Source organism: Cottoperca gobio, chromosome 22, assembly GCF_900634415.1.
Source record: "Cottoperca gobio chromosome 22, fCotGob3.1, whole genome shotgun sequence".
In the NCBI taxonomy this organism is placed as follows: Eukaryota; Metazoa; Chordata; class Actinopteri; order Perciformes; family Bovichtidae; genus Cottoperca; species Cottoperca gobio.
Window position 1 is genome coordinate 3,224,471 of NC_041376.1, and position 24,176 is coordinate 3,248,646.

The window sequence follows — 24,176 nt, forward strand, 5'->3', positions numbered from 1 at the left end:
TAAATCAGAGAGAACTGACGAGTTAACGTTCCCTTATGCAGAGATGAAATGTAGTTTAGTTTCTAAGCTTTACTCGTTACTTAGATGTTTGTGTTTCTTTGTATGTTATGTTGAAGGCACTGAACAGAAGCCGCCCAGCTGCTGAATCCTCGAGGATGACCACAGTCCTGTCATGAGAACAGAGGGCATCGAAACACGCGCGTTGAATTGAAAAAGGCACCGAAAGATTTAAAATATGCAGACTTGACTTCTAAAAAAAAAAAAAAAGAAGCTTTGAGAAGAGTATTAATCTTGGCTTGTGTACATATTTTGGTTTTGGTACTGTAGCCTGGACGCAAAGCTCATTTTAAAGTGTACACAAAGACTGACAATGAATTTGGTCCAGCTGGCACAAGTTGAAGTCTTCCCATGACTCCAACTCATCGTACGGAGATAATAGAAGAAGTTATTTGCAGGGTCGACCATTTACAGACTGAAAAAAACCCTCCAACGTCCAAATATATGCGAATAATGCAGATGTACGCTTCACATTCAGTCTAAATACACGTGGAGAGTTCAAAGCGTAGTGGTCTTGCAGCTAATATCTGGATCTGTGGTTGTGGTCTCAGAAAAGGCTAACTTAACTTTACAGAAGATTCACGTCGGCTTTTGTCACTTTCATTGAAGCACTTCCTCATTTTTGGAGAGCAAATAGAAAAAAATGTTTCCCTGTTCCAATCACAGCTTAGCAACCGTAACTAGGCAATGTGAGCTGGTAGCGTTAGCATGTCCAGCTAACTAGCGCCAACTAGCGGTCTACCTACAGTAGTAATCTAAAGACTTGTCAGACGTTTGTGTCTTTCCTGTCACACGAAGACAGCTCCATAACAGACAGCAGAGGTCAGCGGCTCTCCTCGTGTCTGCCGCTGTTTACAATGTAAGGAAACACAAACTGTCGACTGCGACGCGTTTCAGGACGTCGTTAAGTCGTCCCGGAGGACGACGTAATGGCGGCCGAGCGAGTGTTACATCCTCCCGAGTGAGCGCTGTTCAAACAGGACAGACCCTGACTGTTGACCTCTGGCGACCCACTGAACTCTGCGTCCCGGTTCTGTACTAACTGTGAACTCGTCAGACGGTCAGTAACTGCTTCCTGCTCTGAAACATGGGCGTAAAGACGAAAAGAAAGATCTTGTTGAGATTCTCTGATTTGCTGAATTTTGTGTACGTCCGAGATGTGATCATGTGAACCTCTAGTGTTAGTGCACATCTTTTATTCTGAAGGATTTCATTCTAAAACACAGTGAAACACTCATAATTACAATTCTGATAACTAATTGTTAAAATCATTTTTAAAATTCTGGTTACAACTGACAATATCTTTGGGGATTAGATGTTTTCATTTCTTTGGTGTTTGAAAATAGAAATAAAAACAGAATGTATTAACATATAAAATATTTTCTTCAAAATACAAGAAGGCAGCCGGGGATCATGTGGTATTATTATTATTATTATTATTATTATACTGAGCGCTATTTTAGGAGAAACTTTCAAGTAAAGCTTCAGGAAAATACATCTGGCCTTCAGAATGTAAGCATGGAATCATAATGCTGTTGTTGGAGATAATGTTATCATTCATTGCCCTCACATATGTGTTATTTAGACATTCAGAAGCAGAATATGAAGGAAAATTAAGGCAGGAAGTTAAATATCACAATATTTCTTCAAAATGTCCTTTCAAAATAAAAGAGGCTACATTATAATGTTTCTTTGGTGGATTGAAATCAGCTGAAATGTACTATGTACTATATATATATATATATATATATATATATATATATATCAAATAAAAGCGTAATATTTAGTTATACTTCCTAAGTCATTTAGGTAGTTTGTCTGCTGGCCGGTGGATTTATTTAAAGGTGCGATTAGCAGGCGAGTTGATGGTTGAAGATTTCTTGGTGGCGAGCTCCTCGGTGAGTAAATCCTAAACATTGACCTTCGACCTTCTCTCAGTTTGCTGATAGGTTCTCCTGTTAGCCTGAATATCAGCCGCAGAGAAGTTGGTGATTTTGTACATTTGGACTTCCTCTCAGCTCCATCAGTCTCTTTGAGGTTAGCTCTGCGCTCCCGTTATCGCTCTAGTCCTCGCTGTTGTTGTATAAGGCGTCTGCGGTGGGGTCTTTGCGGTGGGACGGGGGCACCAGGTGGCCGGGCAGCACGTTGGGCAGCTCGTAGCCCTCCAGTTTGACCTTGATGAGGTGCTGGGCGAGGGCGAACTCCTCGTCGTCCAGCATGCCGTCCCGGTCGCAGTCGGCCAGCTTCCAGATCTTCCCCAGCACGGTGTTGGGCAGCCGTGAGTTCATCATCTCCTTCTTGGCATTGACGCCGGTGATCTTCCCGTTGACGGGCATCAGCATGTAGAAGATCTCGTCGTAGCGGTGCTTCTCGCGGCTGATGATCCAGTCCTCGGCGTCGGCCCCAGCGCAGATGCCCTCGCCATAGCCATGGCCGAAGGGCCCGTCCTGGGAGCCCTCGAAGGCTCCGCCTGACACCATGGCCGGCGGCTGCTTGGTCTCTTCATCCCGGATCATCGTCATCAGACCGGCGATCTTTGTGGCCAACATCTTATCCACCGACTCGACCAGCTTCATCTTCAGGGATGGGAACTTACTGAAGTCGTAGTGCTGCAGCATTTCCTGCAGGAGAACACGCACAAATATTAAAATCACAAGTAGAAGAAACTTTACTTTTATTGTCCAACATTTGGACTTTTTCTCGAGCGGCCTGAAACACTGAGACATTTGTTTGAGTTAAAAACATAATATTGACCCTCCTCATACTTCCATGTGGGTGTGACTCTGGAAATATAGGAAACCATCGATGGAAGGACTCTTTGTCTGGGAGATAATTATAACCTGGTCTTAATAACTGTGGACAAATGTCTGAATTTGGGACACTGGACATGAACCTCATGTATATAATAGTAAACCACTGACTGACTTTACTGCACAATGAGTACTTTAACTTCTCATACTCAAAGTACATGTCGCTGATAATACTCTCATACTTTTACTTAAGTAAAGTTTTGAATGCAGTACCTTTTACTTGTAGTGGAGTATTTTCACAGTATTAGTACTTTTAGTTAAGTAAAGGATCTGAAAACTTCTTCCCCCACTAATAATCACAAGATGAGACGAAGCAGATCTGCAGCTGGACACAGTGTCCTCTGCTGCCCTCTGACCTCTAAACAATAACACACACGAGTCCAGATACTGACAACGTGTGTGTGTGTGTGTGTGTCATGAGAGTACACATCTCACCAGGGAACTGAACATTTGAAAATATCCTCTCTTGCCAATAGTCCAATAAACACACACAAACACACCTGCAGTGCAGCATCTCTACAGGCCCGACAGACCAGCTGCAGAGTGACGGTGTTCAGTTCCCCGAGTCTCTTCTGACATCAGTAAAAATGTGTTTACTTTCTGAAAATCACATTTTGTTCTCAGATGTTCAGACGCTCAAACGTGACGTTAAGCTGCACAAATAATCATTTTAGAATCAAGACCATTCACGCCTCTACGTGGTGAAGCAAGCACTCAGATCTTTTACTGAAGTAAAAGTCCTGCATGTATAAGTATTAGCAGCCAGGTCAACCAAGTACTCATTATGCAAAAGTTTCATGTGCGTTACTTGAGTATTTCCATCTTATGCTACTTTATACTTCACTACATTTCAGAGGGAACACTTGTACTTTTTACTGCGTTACATGCATCACGAACCTGTAGTTACTTTAAAATCAGCATTTAGAACACAACATGTTATCAAGTAAGTTGCATTTTATAAAATCTACCTAACTGCATGCAGCTACAATATTAAAATACATCTTGCATGTTACTGCATGAATAATTATAATAATAATAATAATAATAATAGTTTAATATATAATAATGCCTATTTTGGCTGCATAGAGAATACTTTTGCTTTAACTTAATATGTTTTATTTACTAATATTACTTGATTTTAAATTGTGGTATTGGCAAGTAAAATATCCTAATACTTCTTCCACCATTGGAGAGTGACTGAACTGTGGTATGATTTATGTCCCCAACAATCATAGGAGATAAAATCATGTGTAAATAAATGAAAACTAGATTCTCATTGTTTCGTACCTGCATCTTGGTGACATTGGGGAAGTCTCCAGGGCTGATGTGATGCTCTCTCTGCAGGATGGTGTAGATCTCCGGCAGCCTCATGATCAGCTCCTCCTTCTTCTTCTCCCTCCCAAACAGGGACGGCATCTCCTTCTTCAGGTAGCTGATGATGTAGGCGTGCACCTGCAGGAACAAGAGCAGCAGAAGAAGAACGTTAGCTGTCGGTCACAAAGGCTGAATGCAAAAAGTACATCAACCAAAAATCAGCTGGTGGTTAAAGGTTTAGTCAACTGGCAAAGAAGTAATTAACCAGTTTGATAATCGTTTGCTTGTTTAAAGGTTTAGTGTGTAAAGATATGCATGAAATTTATACTTAAAACATTAAAACAATTAACTAACACAGTGTGAAGAGGTAACAGTGTTGACGTTTTGTCAAAGACGTCTAATATCTATTACTATTTACAATGTATTGTGTAATTTGTGATTCCCCCCCCCCCCCATCATAAAATAGATCCTTCACATATCTCACTGAAATCTACAGAGTTGTTGTTGAGATGTCTCACTCTGCTCCAAAACCATAATCCTAAAAGCAGTTCAGTTATTATTGAAGGAAATGTTCCTCTGTGACAACAAACAATCAATAAATAACACATGAGTAATAAGTGAAGCCTGAAGAGAGGGAGCTGAAATAAAAAAGACATAACTTGAAGTCTGGATGACAATGAGGGAGGAGTTTTAGGAATGAAACAGAACAGGAGACTGAGCGGCGCCGGCTCAGAGGGTAAGCTACACTGAGGAGGAGGAGGAAGAGGAAGAGGAAGAAGAGGAGAGACCCTTCAATCCATCATACAACAGCATTATGGGAGGCAGAAGAAAGGAAGGAAAGCGGGGAGGAGGGGGAAGGGAGGAGGGGGGAGGGAGTATCAGTGTCATTAATCAATATTTTATTGAGGGTGGAAGAACAAAAATACGTTCTGATTGATGAGCTGATGGTCAGAGAGAACATTTTTAAGATATTTGTTTACTAAAAGTCATTCATAACAGCTTTACTCTAACTCCTACATGCGCTGTGGGAATGTCCCATTATAACAGCAGAGAGGAGGGATTACTGAACGGGCCAACAAGACACAGGCCCAGGGGCACAAAGAAACATAAATTGAATAGACAAAGAGACACAAAACAACTACAAAGAGACACAAAACAACTACAAAGAGACACAAAACAACTACAAAGAGACACAAGAGACACAACACCACTACAAAGAGACACAACACCACTACAAAGAGACACAACACCACTACAAAGAGACACAAAACCACTACAAAGAGACACAACACCACTACAAAGAGACACAAAACCACTACAAAGAGACACAAAACAACTACAAAGAGACACAAAACAACTACAAAGAGACACAAAACCACTACAAAGAGACACAACCACTACAAAGAGACACAACACCACTACAAAGAGACACAACACCACTACAAAGAGACACAACACCACTACAAAGAGACACAACACCACTACAAAGAGACACAACACCACTACAAAGAGACACAAAACCACTACAAAGAGACACAAACCACTACAAAACCACTACAAAGAGACACAAAACCACTACAAAGAGACACAACACCACTACAAAGAGACACAAAACAACTACAAAGAGACACAAAACAACTACAAAGAGACACAACACCACTACAAAGAGACACAAAACAACTACAAAGAGACAACACCACTACAAAGAGACACAAAACAACTACAAAGAGACACAAAACCACACACACACACACACACACACACACAGTGTGGTGGTGGGCCCTTTTGCACGTCTGTGCCCCGGGGCCCATTGCCTCATAACCCACCATGGGGACTGGGTGTCACAGTTCACAGCTAACACCAAGAGAAGCCTGAGATGAAGGCCTCCTCTACACCAATAAAAAAGTAATGATAGTTATATTCTTACGTTACATCTTTCAACAAACGCAAAGAATCTTTGACACGGTGATGACGATTAAAAGAAAAACTAAATATTGTGCGGCCCGGGCACACACACCAAGACAAAACGTTTGTGGCAAAGAAGTAAACAAAACAAAGTATATAAGAAATATTAGAGCAGTGCAGGTGGATGAGGTGAACTGATACTTTTCTTTGTCGCATAGTCATCACAGTCTGACAGCCCCATACAGCACAGACTGTTTTATTATTATTATTATTATTATTATTATTCATCTCACACTGTGAGACATGCGATAAACTGGCACTGAAGCAGACAGAATTTTGAATGTTGTATTTTTGGATCAACCCTCTGTTAGTCCCGTCTTTAAACTGGTTCCAGATCAGATGAACTGAACTTCATTTGATCCGGAACCAGTTAAAAAAAGATCCATTGTTGTCCTATAGAACTTTTTTGACTTCTAGTTCTACAGCTGAAAACAACCATCAGTCCTAGTCTGGATGTTGGTGTGAACAGAGACATGAAAGGAAGTCAACCACCTCCACCCTCTGAACTTCAAACACTGGTGGAGCACCTTCAGGTTTCACACAACAACATTTCAAACTTATTATTTAGAGCTTCCTTTCCACCTCAGAAAGCTTAAAGGAACAGAAAACTGCGTCAAAACAACAGCTCTAGGATCAGTTCTCAGGAAAAAGATGCTTCTTCTGAAAGTGTTTTAATCTGAATCAAAAAAATGAATTAAGTTTTCAGTTACTTTGAAAACAAACTTTTAGAAACATGGAATAAAAGCAACAAAGTTAGTTAGTGCTTTGCTGTTGCAATTAATGTTTTAGTAAATGAATGAATGACTGAATGAATGCATCATATCAGACCTATTCTAAATGTCCTGCGGCTGTTTAAATGACTTAATAAATGAATAAACCTCCACAGTTCTCTGTGTTCTGCAGGTTTAAACGAATGAATGGATGAATTCATTAATATCCAGGATAACCACGTCTCTCTCGGCACTAAATACTCAGAGATGAAACCGAAACGTCTGACCTTTAAAACGTCCTCTAAAATGAGAGAGCGATCACATTTCCTGACACAATAAACATTCCAGGATATTCCCAGAGTTCCAGGACCAATCGGAAACCAGCAGGTTGAAACCAGAAGTTCTCGGCGTTAACTCCAAAACACAACACATCACTTCCTGTCTCACCTTGGCCAGCCTCGCTCTCTTGATGAGGTCGTTGAGTTTACGAAGCGCCGCGTTTCTCGGGAGACTCTGGATGTCCTTGAAGAGATCCTGAGACTCCGCCTCAAACAGACGCCTGACGAGGATTCAAAGAACGAGTCAATTCACTCATTAATAAAGCAAAACATAAGTGAGAGAATAAACAAAATCATCAAAGAAATAACTGATGAAGTAATAGTGTTGTATCCTTAGACAGCTAAATAACAGAATGAATAATAAATACTAATTTAAAGAATAAGTTTATGGATAAATGAACGAGATCTGACCTTTTCTCAGTGTTCACCACGGGTTTGAATGAATGAATGAACGATTAAGTTAATTGATGATATCTGAGCTATGAATGACTGATGAATGGATGATTATCTGACCTGTTCTCCGTGTTCTGAAGGGGTTTGGCCCAGAAGGATCCCAGATAAACTCTCACCACCTCTGGCGTGTTGATTACTTTCCCCAGTGACCACATGAGGGCGCCGTAAACCCTCATCAGCTGCTGCGTGTCCACCTGAGAGCACAGGTGACCAAGAGGAGGTTATTTTATCTTTCCAACAACGACGAAGCTCTTCAGTGTCTTCATCGCCCTTCGTCGCCCGTCCTACCTGGTCGGCCTTGTTGAGGACGACTCGGATCTTGTCGTCTTGTCCTTTGAAGGCTCGGATGGCCTCGGAGAACTCGTCTGAAATGTCCAGTTTGTGAGCGTCGAACAGCAGAATGATCCGATCCACTCGCTCCCCGAACCAACGCAGGACCTCCGCAAAGTCATAGCCTGCAGACAAGAAGTTCATCCCTTCATAATCATGTCTGGGTGAACACTTGGGAGTATGTGTGGGAGAGGGTGTTACTACAAGTCAACAGTGTGTTTTAACCAGGGTCAGTGAAATACAGAGTCCATGTTAAATGGGGGGGGAGGAGCCAATATTTAAGGCTCTATTGAGCTAATGCTTTTTGCCACAATATTTCATCATATGTTAAAAGAAAGTAAAGGCACAAACACGTCACATGTGGAATAAAGGATTCACACGCCCTTAAACCCTTGAACAAAACCAGCTGATTTCTGAGTCCCATTGCCCTGGTAACTGTAATGTACATTGGTGAATGTCAAATCGCTTAAACATTAATGAAGGTGGAATGTGAAGCTTTACGATAGTCAGAGAGAAATGCACTCGTGCAGCTGAGTTTCAGTTTTCAGAAAAGGACAACAGAAAGCTCTGAGGGCAGAGCAGCGGCTACACTAGGTCTTTAAATGTGTATGTGTGTGTGCATGTAAAGTGATATGTGGCAGCAGTCTGGGTGTGGTTCCTCTAAAACTGGGTGACACTTGGCTCTGAAACCTGGAAACGAAAGGACAAAAGCTTTAAACGGAAACATTTTTGTCCAGCCGTCAGAAAATCTTACTCAGATTTCTATCAATAATCTGCTAAATTATACTTTACTGTATTTTCTTCCCGTCTGCTGTTTTAAACCACCAGTTTGTGGAAATAACAGAAAGTCTGTTTTTAGTTTTTCCTCCACTGACTGTGATTCACACGGAGCCGTGTTGCTCCCTTCTGTCCAATGAGACAGAAGTACATGTGGGTAACAGTCAGGAGGACTTGACTGAAATAGTTTTTTGAAACCAACAGAAAAATGTGATATTATTATATTTGTTTGATCTTAAAAGGAGAGTTTGTACTATGTACATGTGTGTTCCATATCAGATCCCGCCTCCTTTTAAATAGTAACTGTGGCTATAAAGCACTTTCCTACCTTCCTCCTGGACAAAGCGCTTACAGTTGACCTCATTTACCAAATAAAAGTTTTTCCATATTTGAATTTTGAGACAATAATAATAAAAGTGACACACTGGTGATGGCGTGTCCACCGGAAGCAACTCAGTGCTCAAGGACGCCCAACGACACAGGAAGGCCAGGGATCGATCCGCCAACCTTGTGGTTAGTCGATGACACACATCGACATTTTTAAGTAAGCCTCAAGTTGATATCATGGCAAAACAAAACATTTGTATTTGGGTAGAAATGAGGGTTAAAAAAGTTCCACTCTGTCCGTCATTCTCAAAGATAGCCGCTGCCAGTAGACAAACATGGCCGCTAATCCAGCCATTACTCAACCTGTCAGAACCCTCTTTTCATAAATATTGATATAACGTCATGATTTTTCTCTCGGTGAATGGTCACTTTCTTCTTTGCCGTCAGTGGGATTGAAACATCAGTAATGAAACACTGAAGATGCAGATGTTATACTGCTGCTGCTGCCATGTTATTTTGTAATGACCCGACGCTTTAGGAGTCATAAAAGCAAGAACTTCATCTGTGTCACCAACAGGAGAAACGTTCCACTTCCTGACAGGATCTCTCTATAAACTGCAGACTGGATTCTGCATCAGCTGTATTTTTCCTTTGACGCACTCGTGCATTTGTCTTTAAAGGTCACCTTTAAAATCTACAGTTTACACACCACACGCACAAACACCTTCAGTAAACACATCGCCATTCACATTTTCACTCCAGTCTGCCAACTGTACTTTTAAAATAGTTTCAGACCTTTTTAAAATCAACACATCAAATCTCTCAATAAAAGTGAAAAGAAAGTGAAGTGCTGGTGTCCATTACAGAGTGTGGGGGGGGGGGGGGGAGGGGCGATGCTGTCCACACACACAACATCTCTGCAGGGCAACACACCCCTGAGTGTTTGTGGACATAACACACAGACTGTGCCGGCACACTGGGCATCATGTCATCAAGGTCCTACAGGGAACACACACTTTCTTAAAATGTGTGTGTTAGCACTACTACACTGGAGATAAGACAACAGCTGTTGTTATGCATTTAAACATGGACATTTATTTGGTTTATTTAAAGTGTAACTTGATTATATTATATATTATGGTTGTGTATCATAAGTTTACTACATTTAAACGTATCACAAAAGCTTTAAGCGGGTTAACTTTAGCTGAAACGTTAAAAGTGTTGCTGGAGCTTTGACTTCTTCAGAATAACGCTCATGTGACCAGGACTTTACTTCTGCTGTGGAGAATCGGCTGCATTGGAAGTTGTCCAGCCTGTAATGGACCCTTCGTGAATACATGTGTGATGTGTGACGCTGTCAGCACTGAGAGGACGGACAGCTTTAGGTTACACCTGCAGGTTCAGGTTTGTGTCGCAGGAGACGTGATGGTGAGTGAGTGAATGAGTGAGTGAATGAGTGGTAAATACATCAGCTTCATCAACTTTCTGCACCTACGAGACTGATTACACCTCAACACAGAGAGAGAACTCTCCTGCAGGTTTAATATCTGTTCTCTGGTTGTTGTATTACAGGATGACTGATTACTTCACTAGTTCCACTTCCTGTTCAAAGGGAAACACCTTCAGTCTAACAATACTACTTCCTCTTTGGTGCTGCAACTTACTGTATTTATGTCCTGGAAAGAATGTGTGCAGAGTTAAACAGAGGAAACCTGAGAGTAAATGGATGGGGACTGGTTAAGTGTTGCATTGTTACTCATTCTACGGCACGCAAGCTTCATGTTGCTGCCGTGATATGATACCTTATTGATAATCTTTATTGTTTATATTTTGTTTTATTTTCACTCTATAGATTTGCCCTCTTTCCCACTTTTTACTGCACAATTTGGGATGGATAAAGTTATATCTTATCTTTGATGATTCAGCAAATACACATCATTCCTAAAACACTCAAAAAACGTTTGACTACACACACATGTTCCAGTACAGGCTACAAACAGGGGACCTGCACTAACTCACTGCGCTGTGGGGACGACAGCAAAAGTGCTGTTAGATGAGTAAATAAATACAAAGCTGGAGTAAGATAAACATATATATATATATATATATATATATATATATATATATATATATATATATATATATATATATATATATATATATATATATATATATATATATATATATATATATATATATATATATAAAAAGGTCTCTGCACTACAAACATGAAATCTTTTCATGTACATTTCGGCTTTTACTAAATTCCTAAACATCACTTCCGAATTGAGCAAGAGGAAACTGTCAACAATCTGGCTCACTCTTGTAGTAGCGTTATTAGTTGCATGTTTATTGGTGTTTCATAGTGAGCTGGATATCAGTTTCATCTCTGTGTGCTCAGTACAGAGCTAGAGTCTGGTTAGCTTATCATAAAGACTAGAAACAGGGAAACAGCTAGCTTGACTGTGTCCAAAGTTTAAAAACTACCAACACCTCTAAAGATCCATAATTAACATGTTGCATGTAGTTTGTTTGATCTGAACACAAACAGAAATGTTGAACTATTCCTTTAATAAAAAATAAACGCCACTTTCCATTCGTATTCCCGCTGTGGAGCAGTGATGTCATGTTGGTCACCGAGTTCATTTACTGGACCAGGTCTTAAGCAAACCAGTGAAATCAGAAACCAGTACTGGACTAGAGTGGGATAGAGGAGTCAGGGGATGAAGGGAGGAATTGTTGGCTGAAAGCCCGGGAGGACGAGCTGTCAGATTTAAGAATTTTAGTAGGTAAGGCTCAGCTCCAACAGTGACTCAATGAATTACAGAGCTTTACAGAGAGGAGCGATAGAAGTGAAGGGAAGGGAAATCAAGAGAAGATAAATAAGTAGAAGAGGAGTGAGGAACAAATGAAATAAAATTAAATAAAATGGGGAAAAACAGCACATTTACTGACCATGTCTGTGGAAATGTGATGTAAATAACTGACACATGACGCTACCGTCAGACTCCACCCTCTGATGGTGGCAGCAGACCAGTCTGAACCTTTCTGTGCACATCAGCCAACCGGCCTGCAAACAGCAGCAGCTCCACCCTGCAGACAATCTGCAGCCAAGCAGGCAACTGTAATGTTTCCATTAAACACCACATTTTAAAATGTTTTTAAACTCCATACAGTCAGAGACTTGACTGCAAACACATTAAGGAAAACATGCATCCGTAAATTAATTCTCTATCTTTCAACCGGCTCAACAGTTATTATTAATAGTAGGTAATGGATGTTACGCAGAGCCTTGACAACATATCTACGCTTAACCCCGTGCAAATGTGCTGCACAAAACAAAGACAGTGGGGGTCATTTCTAAATCACATGAGGTTCCCTGGTAATACTATTCCTGTGCAGACAGAGCTTAAGACGCATGTACTTGTACAAATCATACGTGCAGCCTGGCAAAACAAACATGGGACACCTGCAGGTGGTAAAATAAAACATGTGTACTGTGAAGCAGCTGCAGAACACACATGTGCACTTCAACATGTTCGCTGTACTTTCAGAGCAGTAGCTGTGATCTGTGAACCTTCAGCGTCTGTATGGTAAAGTTCAATCTGTCAGTGATGCTGCTGACGTCAGCCTGCCTCTGTGTTTGTGTGTGTGTGTCTGTGCGTGTGCGTGCGTGTGTGTGTGCGTGTTGAACGTCTTCAGGAGGATTTCAGCCTCAGCTGAGCAGCTCTCTAAACATTTCCAGATGGAGGGAACGCCCCTCCGCTGCATCCTGTGGCATTCAGTCCCTCCTTCTAATCCTCCCTCCATCCCTCCACCCGTCCAGCTGAGGCCTTTAACTGATGCTGTCATTCAGGCTGACTCAACACAAGAGCAACGGGGACACAGTGCTGCAGGAGAAAGTGTATAATGTCTATACAGAGCAACATAGGCTCGTGCCTAATCCTCTGCACGCTTTTTGGGTTCATCAACAGGTAATATTCTCTTAAAAAAAAGGCACTAAATTGAACTTGAAATCCAAGACAGTAAAGGATAGTTTTACCTCAAACATACAGCAAATCTTGGTAACTCTTCCAGCCTCCTAATTCCAAACATTTTTGCTCCAAAAATAAATCTGCATTAGATTCCAGCTGTCATCTCTTTCTCAGCTGACTTCCATTTGCCAGATTTGTAACAACTTGTCCTCTGCAGCTGACGGATCTTCCTCTCTGCTTCCTCCGGAGGGCTGTCTCAACAGCACATCAGAACAGTACACAAAGTGCACACCGAAGAGTGGAAGTCTCTGAAGACTCTTTCGGAGTTCCTCTACTGAAACTACACGTGGACTCCAGGAGGAATCCATTTGCAACGGTTCTACGATGACTAACAGGACCGTCTCCCACATACAGAGAAGATGTTTGAGATATTTGACAGTAACGGTTTCGCTTCAACGTCTCACTGCTGTTATATAAAACCGTCAGGAAAGAGTCCAAACTGTGGGAATCAGAGAAAACAGGACGACACGGATGTTTCTGATCCGATACAGAAGATTAAATAAAACCACCAAAACTAACAGTGGAAGGAAAGTTTAAGCACTTTAAAGATGCAGTTCCTCTGATGGCCTCTAGGTGCCGACTGTCTGTGCGGAGTCACAACCATTTAACACCTTTTTAGACAATGTCGTCAGGAAATGCTGCGTCTTCTATAAACGATCAAGTTTCATTAAGATATACTCCAGTAACACTACACTCAGACACAACTGTAATACACAAAGACGACAAACATCCCTGATCGTTTCTTTGTGAGTGAATGTTGTTGATCAGTTTCTCTTGTTTCAGATCTGCATTTATCGAGTCTTGTGGTTTAAAATCAGCAGCTGTGAGTCAGAGGAAACAGGCAGAGAAACAAAATAGGAAGTGAGAAAAAAAAAAAGAGTAATAAAGAATTTCACAAGAAAAACAAAATTCATCGCACCAAGGTCGTCCTGAGGAAACAGTGTTTTCTGACTGTCCAGAACACGTTTACCAGCAGCAATGAATGACTTCTGGTCCCTGGGTGGAGTCATCAGACATTATTGAGGGTCAAAAAAACCTTTTTTGTTTTCATTAAGCGTTAATATTCTCCTGGAAAGACATACATCAAAGATAAGACACTAACGTTTTGCAAATCTGTCGTTTCAGCTCTCCATCATTTGTATTGCCTCCTCCAAGAAGGTCATGTTTTCGCGGCTCAGTTTGTTTTTTTTTGACTGTCAGCAGGATTACGGAGAAAACTACTGGTCCGATTTTCATGAAACTAGGTGGAAGGGTGCAGCGTAGGCCAAGGAAGAGCGCGATATATTCAAATCACAGAGCGGATACACAAATGACTTTTCACTTTCATTAACATTGCAAGATGTGGCATTAGAATAATCAGATAAATGATGTTAAAGTGTTGTTTAAACGCTCTTAGCTATAAAATCCACCACATCCTCTTTGTTCATGAACACACCGGAAATGGGACGATCTGAGGAGCAAGTGAATGCGGCGTTGGCCTTGGCGGAGGTCTGCGCTCTCCGAGTGCCATTCTGGCTATTTGTTTTTATTTAAAAAATGTTTATAAAAACAGGAAATAGTCTGAATTCTTTTCTTAGTTGAAGGACCTTTGACTTTATTGTCTGACTTGAGTTTAAACTCTGCAGTTAAACTCTAAGTGATGAATGAATGAATGAGGAGATGTTTGGATCCCAGCAGGACGACTCTCTGACTTCATACAATATGAGGCAGTGAAAGAAGCTCAAGGACTATTATGCAACATCACAAAAGGACCAACAGCTTAGTCAGCTAACACACACACACACACACACACACACACAGTTCATTACCTCTGCTGATTCGTTGTTTCTCTCCAGACAGGATACCAGGAGTGTCGATGATGCTGATGCTCTGAAGAACCTGATTGGGCATCTGAGAGCAGATAAACCTGCACACACACACACACACACACACACACACACACACAATCCAAATGATTTAAACACTTTTATAAACATTAATGTATTACTACATCAATACCATAGTTATTTATTTCATAAGAATAACTATGGTATTGATTGATTGATTAAAATTATACACTTTTCACCATTTTATCATAAACAGAATCTATTCGTTAGGGACCTCTAAAATCTCCCAACAACATCAATCACGAGGAAGAAATCATTATCTTGTTGTAGAGTCTGAATAAACAGTTATTACATCATGTTCCAGTTCGGTTTGTTTTCTTTGTTTTTTTGTATTTCCCTATCTTTAATCTATAAAGTATAAATAAAGTAAATGTGGATTGCTGTGATCATCATTATCAATAATCATCATCATCACAGAGTCTGCCTCCTGCCACTACGACGTCATGTTGTGTTGAGTTTCTCGGTCACAGATCAGCGCTGCTTAATCGATTTATTATTCAGGTCTCTGCTTGCTCTATTGTTTCAGTCAGGAAGGATCCGGGTTGTTTAACAGACGTGAAGCTCACTCGTCTGTTGTGCAATAAACTGGGTGTGATCGCAGTGTATATATACACACGTGTGTGTGTGTGTGTGTGTGTGTATATAAACAGTTGGAGTTTAGCTGGAGGGTTAGGGTTAGAAAATACTTCAAAATATTGAGAAATGTATTAAAACAGTAAAGGATGCAAAGCTTTGTATTGTTGGTGCTCAGCTCTTCGTTTAGTCGCCTACAGATCCTGCCTACGTTATTAATGTGCTGATGATCAACTACCGTCAGTTATTGCTTACAAAGGGTTGTCCAGCGTATTTCAGGGAACCTTCGATGAGTTTGTAAACTTATTTTAAATGCTTTACTTTGTTTTCAAAACTATACGTGTTGATTTACAGCATTTAAAAGTGTTAACATTACACTGAACATCTAAATATAAAAAATAATTGGAATTAAAATATGTTTCCAAAATGTGGAACTATTTATTTAAATGATTTAATCGAGATCTAAAAAGAAATAAAAATTGATTATGGTTTTGCTCGAAATCAAAAACCTGTGTGAGTGTGAGAGAGAGACCTCTCTGTCACCTCTTCAGAAATATAAAGTTTAAAGTTAAATTTAGCCGAAAGACTTCAGCGGCGGGAAAAAACAAAATGACCACGCCAACACGTGGTGACGCACACACACTTCCCCCTGGAAAGAATAACTTATTGTGTTTCCTTAATCACACCGGGACAAGGTGGGATTGCTTTTAAAGGAATGCCTCGACCACATGTCAACAGACAGACACACACACACACACACACACACACACACAGTTCGAGGGTCGACTGTCCCTCCACTTCCTACTGCCAATCTTAGAAATATTTCTGGACAGAGGAAATAGGTTTAAATTTAAACCCTTGTTACGAACTGTGTGTGTGTGTGTGTGTGTGTGTGTGTGTGTGTTTACATGTCAGTCAGGAGTGGAGGGGTCATATCCAGGGTTATGAATGTTTTGAGGAAAGCAGTGACAGAAGTGTGAAAGGCTGCCAGGATCTAAGTGTGTGTGTGTGTGTGTGTGTGTGTGTGTGTGTGTGTGTGTGTGTGTGTGTGTGTGTGTGTGTGTGTGTGTGTGTGTGTGTGTGTGTGTGGAGAGAGATCGGTCCAAAAGGGAGTCATTATGTTTTTTCAGACCAACAGCAGCAGTACTTCAAAAATATGGCTGTGACTAAAGATTATTTGCAATATCAATTATTCTGCAGATTATTTTCTGGACCAGGGAATAAGAGCTGGATCTGCAGTTTCCCAGAGGTCATGGGGTTGTCTTCTAATTGCTGTTTTGTGTAATATATTTGTATTCAGGTCACATCAGACAAGGGAAACCTGGTCCTCTCATCTGTAATGTCAGTGTAGCTGTTTTTACTTTGTATTATAATGTCATTCTGTATTTTATGTGCTGTGAACCCGTTTTAAATAAGCTAGTCGGCTTTAGTCTTCGCGGTGCGTTCAAGTGCAACTTTTTGGCCAAGACACAGTCCTTAGATGACGGTTTGGTGTTTCTGGGCCTTTACACATTTAATGTTACTTTCAATGCCAATTGAATTCAAATGCAGTGTGTGTGTGTGTGTGTGTGTGTGTGTGTGTGTGTGTGTGTGTGTGTGTGTGTGTGTACCTGTTGAGGAAAGAGTTTCCAAACGCGTTGAGCTTCCTGAAGGGTTTATTGGGGTCGACCACCAGGGCGTTGCCGGGGACGACGCCCTCATTCTCACCGTACATCACGGCGATGAAGCCGTCGGTGGTCGGCTCCGGACCGATCCGCATCCCCGGAAAATCCTGCTCCAACAGATATCTGAAAACAGAGAGAGAGGGTGAGATTTAGATCTTTAGCGGTCAGTCTCTCCCGTCTCCCCTCCACCACCTCACACACTACATTTCCCACGTATCCTTTCATCTTGACATTGACCTTGTCGACCTCCCTCACGGTTTCCCTTGTCAAAGAAAAGTGAGAAAGGAAGGAAGAGATGGAGGATGGCTGCAGTGTCTCTGTCTTCTCACTTCCTGTTGTCGCAGCCAACGTGGACATCAAAGAGAGGAGAGACCATTATTATTAACTCTTCTTAGTGTCACATCACAAGTCAACATGTTTTCACTGAGCTGCTGATCCAGGAGGAATTTCCCTTTTGTTATCAGCTGTAGTTTAGGGAATGATCACCAGGCCTTAAGTGCAAACACTGCAGAGGCTCCTGACAGACTACACCCCTGCTCCCTTTACTTTCACCGTATCTTAGATTTTTCTGCACTACATTTCATATGAACTTGCAGGGTGGGGCTTTCCATATCATTAGCGTAACACTACAGTGAAACAAGGGGTATCAGAGAAGCCTGGTGTAGCTTCGTGTCGGTATCTTGCGAGCTAAATTTCACCAAAGGATCTGAAAACCGGAGAGAAGTGGATGCAGTTTATTTGGAAAATAAATCTTAATATGTCATTTTAAATTTGTAGGGGTTTATGTTGGCTACTCAATAAAAAGGGGCCGCTACAACGTTACATCCACGTAATAAAAGGTCATCAGAACCAGTGCAGCGTGTTAGCACGAGTGACAGAATCCAGATAATATATCCAGAAAGACACAGATCACAGGTTTACTGAAACTTTATTGATAAAGCTCCAATCTGACAGGACAAGATTACAGAATAAAAGACACGAACAAGGTGAAAGCATAAAGTTTAAAGAGTTATAATACAGATTCAGTTCATAAACACTGTCACTGGTTTTACTTCACCTCGAAGAAGAAGAAGAAGAAGAAGAAGAAGAAGAAGAAGAAGAATGAAATATGTCTACTCTGCAATTCACTGGCAACTTCCCATGATTCATTGCATTCTTTTCAGTTCCCATGATTCATAGCATTCCTCGGGGCAGGGTGTGGGGCCTCAGTAGTGGAACACACACACGAACTGTAGCAGCAGCAACAATTAGTCTGCAGTTTGCGTTGGACGTAAACTGATTGAAGATCAGTTCTGGTTTGCTGCTAAAACGTACAACTGTACCTGAAACGTACGCAAACACACGCACACTTCTTTCCTTCCAGGCCACCATAGAATTCACAATCCGTTTTTAAAGAATCTAGACATGGAATCTTTTTTCTAAATGTCTAAAACATTTCTTAAATTACATTTTTACACAGTTTTCGCAATTTCTTTCTATTACTACAAATGTTTCTCTTGAAGGTTTTGCAAATGGTCATAAACAAACAAAATGCTTTGATATTGTTAGTGAACATCATTTCACAAGCTCCAACACTTACCCTTGACCCTTATTTGAGCCCATACACCAACTTAATGGAAGAGCAAGTTACACAAGCCGTCAAATGTCTCATGACATCCGCGCTTAATGTTGCTTTTAACTGGCTTTTTAATAGGCTGACGTAACTCAGTGTTGTGAATCTCTGCAGGTCACAGCTCGTCTCTGCTGTGAGTGATACAGCTGAAAAGTCTCTGGGACTCAACACTACAGAGCTGTATGACAGTACAGACATGCAAGCGCTGAGTCCTGACACCCTGAACACACCGTGTCTGAGGCCAACTGGACTGTCACCTGTACTTCTGGCTGTCTATCTGGCAGGTGTCAGGAGTTCGCAGCAGCTTCAGATGAAGAAATAGAGAGAGCTGCACTGACAAACCTTCTGTTTTGTCAGCCAAATTTACCAAAAGACTTGATTCATTAGTTTGACATCTTACATGAAGCTCTACCTTTTGTGTATTTGTGTTGCTAAGCAAAACATTATTTAAATATGAAGCTTTTCATATGAAGTCTGGCCATGCCTTGCATGTGGCACTGCAACCACAGTACAAAACTAGAAGATATTCAGTAGATTTATTTAAAACAAAGAAAAGCAACAAACCCCCACATTTAGGAAGCTGCAACCAAAGAATGTTTGACATTTTTGCTTGTTAAACACCTTAGTGATTAACTGATTAAACATGCCAATCCCCCTAAAAGAAAGCATGCCAAACTCCCCTGAAAAATCTGCCTATTTAAAGCCCCCTTACTATGAGGCAATTTAACATTTGTAGTTATATAGTATAGACAGAATCAGGGTAAATTCTTTAGTTTAGCATAAGCTTTTTAATTACTTTTGATGACATTTTAAGTTCTTTAACAGGCTTGCTGCTACTGAAGGGAGTAGCAATAGGAACCATCGACAACCAAGATAAAAACATCTCTTTACATACAGACCTGCGTGATACATTTTATGTAGGCCACATATACCCTAACACTGGATTCATTTGTTTGACTAAGAATATTCTCTACCTCTCGTGTATGTTTCCTGCTAAGCAAGAGAGCTCTCAATAGGTACGTTTTCATATGAAGTCTGGCATTACGTTTCTTGGAGGTGCTACCTGTTCTCACACCACATTAATAAACACACAAAAAACTAATATATTCCGTCTACAATGATTTAAAAGTGGAAACCAGACAAGTGCTTTTTGTGTATTCATTTTCTCTTGATCAATCAATCGATGAATTAGAAGCAAATAGAAGCAACAGAACTAACACTAGCAGCCAGAACAAACAGTATACAACAGTAAGGATGAAACACGTTCAGGTACATTTCATGTTTCATCTCCTGCTCATCAGCTGAAGCCTCGCTCGGACTGACCTTCAGTCTAACTACATTACGTGGCCCTCAGCTCCAAAACAGGATGTGATGTCACCGATCTGATCAAGGTAATGAGGAAATATTGAGCGGAGCGTTAATCGACAGATGTTGGAGAGGGATGGTGTAGAGTCTGGTAGTGAACAAAAACCAGGAGGTGAGACGCAACAAGAATTATAATTTTGTTGCTGTTTACATTGGCTAAATCTGTGAATTAGCTGCAAGTACATGCTTTAGTGTGTGTGTGTGTGTGTGTGTGTGTGTGTGTGTGTGTGTGTGTGTGTGTGTGTGTGTGTAGCTATAACAGTGAGGGGCAGCATTGTGTTGATCAGCTCTTTATCTCGTGACGAGCCAGCCTTCAGGCCGGGAACAGCCAGGATTATAAAAATAAATAAAAGACTGAGGTCATGAGTCCTACATGCAGCTTTTATGAATGGTTAATTAGAAAAGTGTATGATGATTAGTAGACTTACAGTTGTATATGTATTATAAAGTTTGAAAATTAACTAAATCTGTTTATATCCATTCAAAACTGGCGAAGATCGTTACAACTCTATTCTCTTAAACAGAGTTTTTCTTTTAAATAACATTCAGTAAAGAGAATAACTCTCAGCTCAGCTGTCTCACATCAGTCCTCTTGTCTTCAGATCCGACTCAACAACAACAACAAAAAACCCAGAAATATCACAAATGCCTGCCAGAGCAACAGAGTAAAGGGACAAGCCGTGTAAATAAAAACAATCGCAGATCGATTACACAGAACTAGCGATCCAAAGAAACACACAGAGAGGAAATCTCATTATGTTGTCATATTGAGTACACTTTCATCCCACAGACCCACCCATCTGACAGGCTGTCATGATTAATAATACTACAGTACCCATGAGCCTCAGCTGCTGCTCAGGCTGTCACAATGCTCTGAAAACTCTGAGCTTCGACAATAAAGTTAGATTTGCAACTAGAGCCCATCTCAGTAACAGTAACACCCATAGACTGTATTATTGTCTTTCACAATAAAACTCAAACTCTCAGCTTACCAAGGTTAAATAATGTCATAACCCTTAAGGATAAAACACGCCAATTTCCATTGAAAAAGTATGCCTATTCAGACCTTCTTGCTATTTGGCAAAGCTTTACATATTGTAGAGAAAGACTGGACATATTTTATAGGTAACAATGTTACATTATCCACTTCGGCCAAAACGTGATTCCCCTAACATCACACATTTGTAATGATATTTTAAGTTTTTGTGTTGCTTTCATTGCCGCCTTCTATCAGAATGGACAGACTAGGGGAGCAGAGAGTTGACATACGAGTCATAAAAACAGTACTTTTCCTAAAAAAACTAATCGGTTTTGGGGGGATTTTTATTCGCCGAATTTATCATAAAACACGTCACAATTGTTTGACATCTTAGATTATGTGCTGCCACTTCTGTATCCCTAATCTATAACGAGAAAGCCTTAAATAAGCAGATTTCCACATGATGTCTGGAATAAAGTTCCACCAAACACCGTGTAGGGATCTAACACCTGATAAAGGTGGATTTACCTCATGCGGTGTAACTATCTGGCAACCAGCCAGCATTGTAACTAATACTACTGATAACACAAGCAGGTTGAACAGGCTCACCCGGGCCTCCTGGGAGACACCGGCGGTGGTTAGTACCTGATGAAGGTGGTTTTCCCGGTGGAGTACTGGCCAACCAGCAGCACCATGGGTTTGCTCTGGAAATCGGCGGCCTCCAGGGCCGGAGAGTGGAAGTCATGGAAGAGGTAGGTCTCCTCTAGCGGCAGCAGCTTCTTGAGGTAGAGGCTCTGCAGTCCCTCCGTCACTGTCTGGTACATCTCTCCTTCCTTGTTGCGTCCACCTTGCTCCTGCTTCACCCAGCTGAACATGCTGCTGATGACCGACTCACTTTTCCACCACTGAAACTGACGCGCTCGAGACCAACTTCCCTGTTTCGATATTTCCAAATGTTCCGGCTGTTTTTCGGCTCCTTCTCGCTCCGTTAGTCCTCCAAACTGAGACTGTGCGTGTGTGTGTGTATATGTGTGTGTGTGTGTGTGTGAGTGTGTTTGGCACCTGGGAGTCTCCGCTGCTCTGAACACACTGCCGCCTCTGTGTGTGTGTTTGTGGTGATGTGACCACCGCTGGTGCTCCTACCTGGGGCCACCGCCCTTCCCCCTGTGACGCAGCCTTAAGAGAACGCACGCGCACACGCACAACACACACACACACACACACACACACACACACACACACACACACACACACACTTGTTTATTATGATAGAAGCAGATACAGCAGCTGGAGTCTCTCTGTTTTCTGAATATGTAACAGTTACCAGTTTTATAAATTGGTAAATTATAAATTGAAGTTCTCGAAGAACATGAAATATTTTCTCAAAAATTAAAATATTCTTTTCACTTTCTAAGAAGTCATACTTTTAAAAAGGTGTATACGTTGTAACTAATGGCTTTATTAATGGCTAATGAATAATATAATGATGCATTATAGATAAGTTTATTAATTTCATTATGAAGTACTCATTGATTTTATTATAAAATGTTATTACCAACAGTCAAGATTGTTAACAACCAGTCAGCTGTTATTAATTGCTGATAAAACTGATGTATAAAACATGGGTAATTCAGCTCCCTTGGGATACATTTGATCCTATTTTATATATTTTTTGTTAAGCGTTAATAAAGCCATTTGCTATAATTTACAAACCATTTATATAGGACGAAATAATTTGTGTCAATTTGTGTTGATGGCAGGAAATCTCTGTTTCTCTTTAAAGTGGTTTGCTTTCTTAAATAAATAAGCTTTGTGTGTAGCTGCAGGTCATTCAGAGCTCGTGCCATCATCACCACCATGTCTCTGTGTCCTGTAGCGCCTCCTGTTGGACGAAGCCTGACAATACACTACACACACTGGCTATATACTGCCTTTATTGGGCAGTGCTTCACACATAAGTTAAACTTGTCAAGACCCCAAAAGAGAAACTAATGCCAAACTCCACTGTCTGTATTTAACACATCCTTGCTATTTGGCAATGAAACAATCACATACTTGTGGCTTTCCTAAAATACAGAACTGCATACTGATTTCAATTTCAGACGAGTTAAATAGGGGTTTGAATGCAAAGTTAAAAAAAAATACAGAAATAAATACATTTGAAAACTCATTTAAGATAAATAAAATAAATAAAAGGAAAAAGTAAATAAATAGGGGAAATATACAAAGGTAAATAAATAAAGAGGCAAATTACCCAGAATGATAATTTTATCAAATAATTAATGCCTACACTTATTTTAAATATTATTGTTGGTAAATTTAATGAAATATTAATTTATTCATAGAATACGTCATTTATTTATCTAAGATTTTGGCAGCATCTGTCCCCATAATGCATATGTGAAGCTGTACCACTCACAGCCATCCAAGCAGTGACCAATTATAGCCATCTAGACCAATATCACTTGGGGGGCCTGGCTGGGGCCAAGTGTTTTGTCAGAGGGGCACATTCAACCCGAGCTACATTCAACCCGGGACAAAAGAGAAGAAGCATTGTTCAAGCTTTCAATATTTTTAGTTAGGTATAAATGATAGCGCACAACAAAAACAATACGATCAATCATGGCATGCGTGTTTGTTGAACAGTTGCTCTTGAACGTGCCCTTCACAGACCACATGGTCCAGAGAGGGGGGGTGTGGTTAACAGGTCTCAGGTGTTGCAAATCAATAAATGACTGCTTGCTCCAGATGCTCAGGTGTGTGCATGCCGATCAAACCAACCCGATGGCTGTGTCAATTATTCCTCCAACATATTGAAGTCGGCGTTCCAGCCCCTAGTGATGGGCAAATGAAGCTTTTGTGAAGCATTGAACCACTTCAGCCAATTGCTTCGGAAATGGGTTCATTACTCGAAGCTTCAGTTACAGTGACCTCTACTGGCGAAGTGCAAGGCTGCAGCGGATTCGCCTTGAAAATTATTTG

At 40.9% G+C, this 24,176-nt stretch overlaps 1 protein-coding gene across 1 annotated transcript; it reads right to left on the bottom strand.

Moving 5' to 3' along the window:
- Positions 1–1,834: 1,834 nt before the first annotated feature.
- Positions 1,835–22,255, bottom strand: ehd4 (EH-domain containing 4). The gene is made up of 8 exons (XM_029460824.1): positions 21,840–22,255; positions 17,185–17,361; positions 14,924–15,021; positions 7,936–8,102; positions 7,708–7,841; positions 7,304–7,415; positions 4,155–4,319; positions 1,835–2,678 (listed from the first exon to the last, which is right to left on the bottom strand). Exons 1-8 carry the CDS (start codon positions 22,067–22,069, stop codon positions 2,121–2,123), a joined length of 1,641 nt encoding a protein of 546 aa, XP_029316684.1. The 5' UTR covers positions 22,070–22,255; the 3' UTR covers positions 1,835–2,120.
- Between the last annotated feature and the right edge of the window lie 1,921 nt (positions 22,256–24,176).

Excerpts from the sequence above, each read along its gene's own strand:
- ehd4 (XM_029460824.1), bottom strand. The coding sequence starts at position 22,069 with ATGTTCAGCTGGGTGAAGCAGGAGCAAGGTGGACGCAACAAGGAAGGA. Across the intron at positions 15,022-17,184 it reads GGAAACTCTTTCCTCAACAG|GTTTATCTGCTCTCAGATGC; the intron begins GTACACACACAC and ends GTGTGTGTGCAG. Across the intron at positions 4,320-7,303 it reads AGAGAGCGAGGCTGGCCAAG|GTGCACGCCTACATCATCAG; the intron begins GTGAGACAGGAA and ends TTGTTCCTGCAG.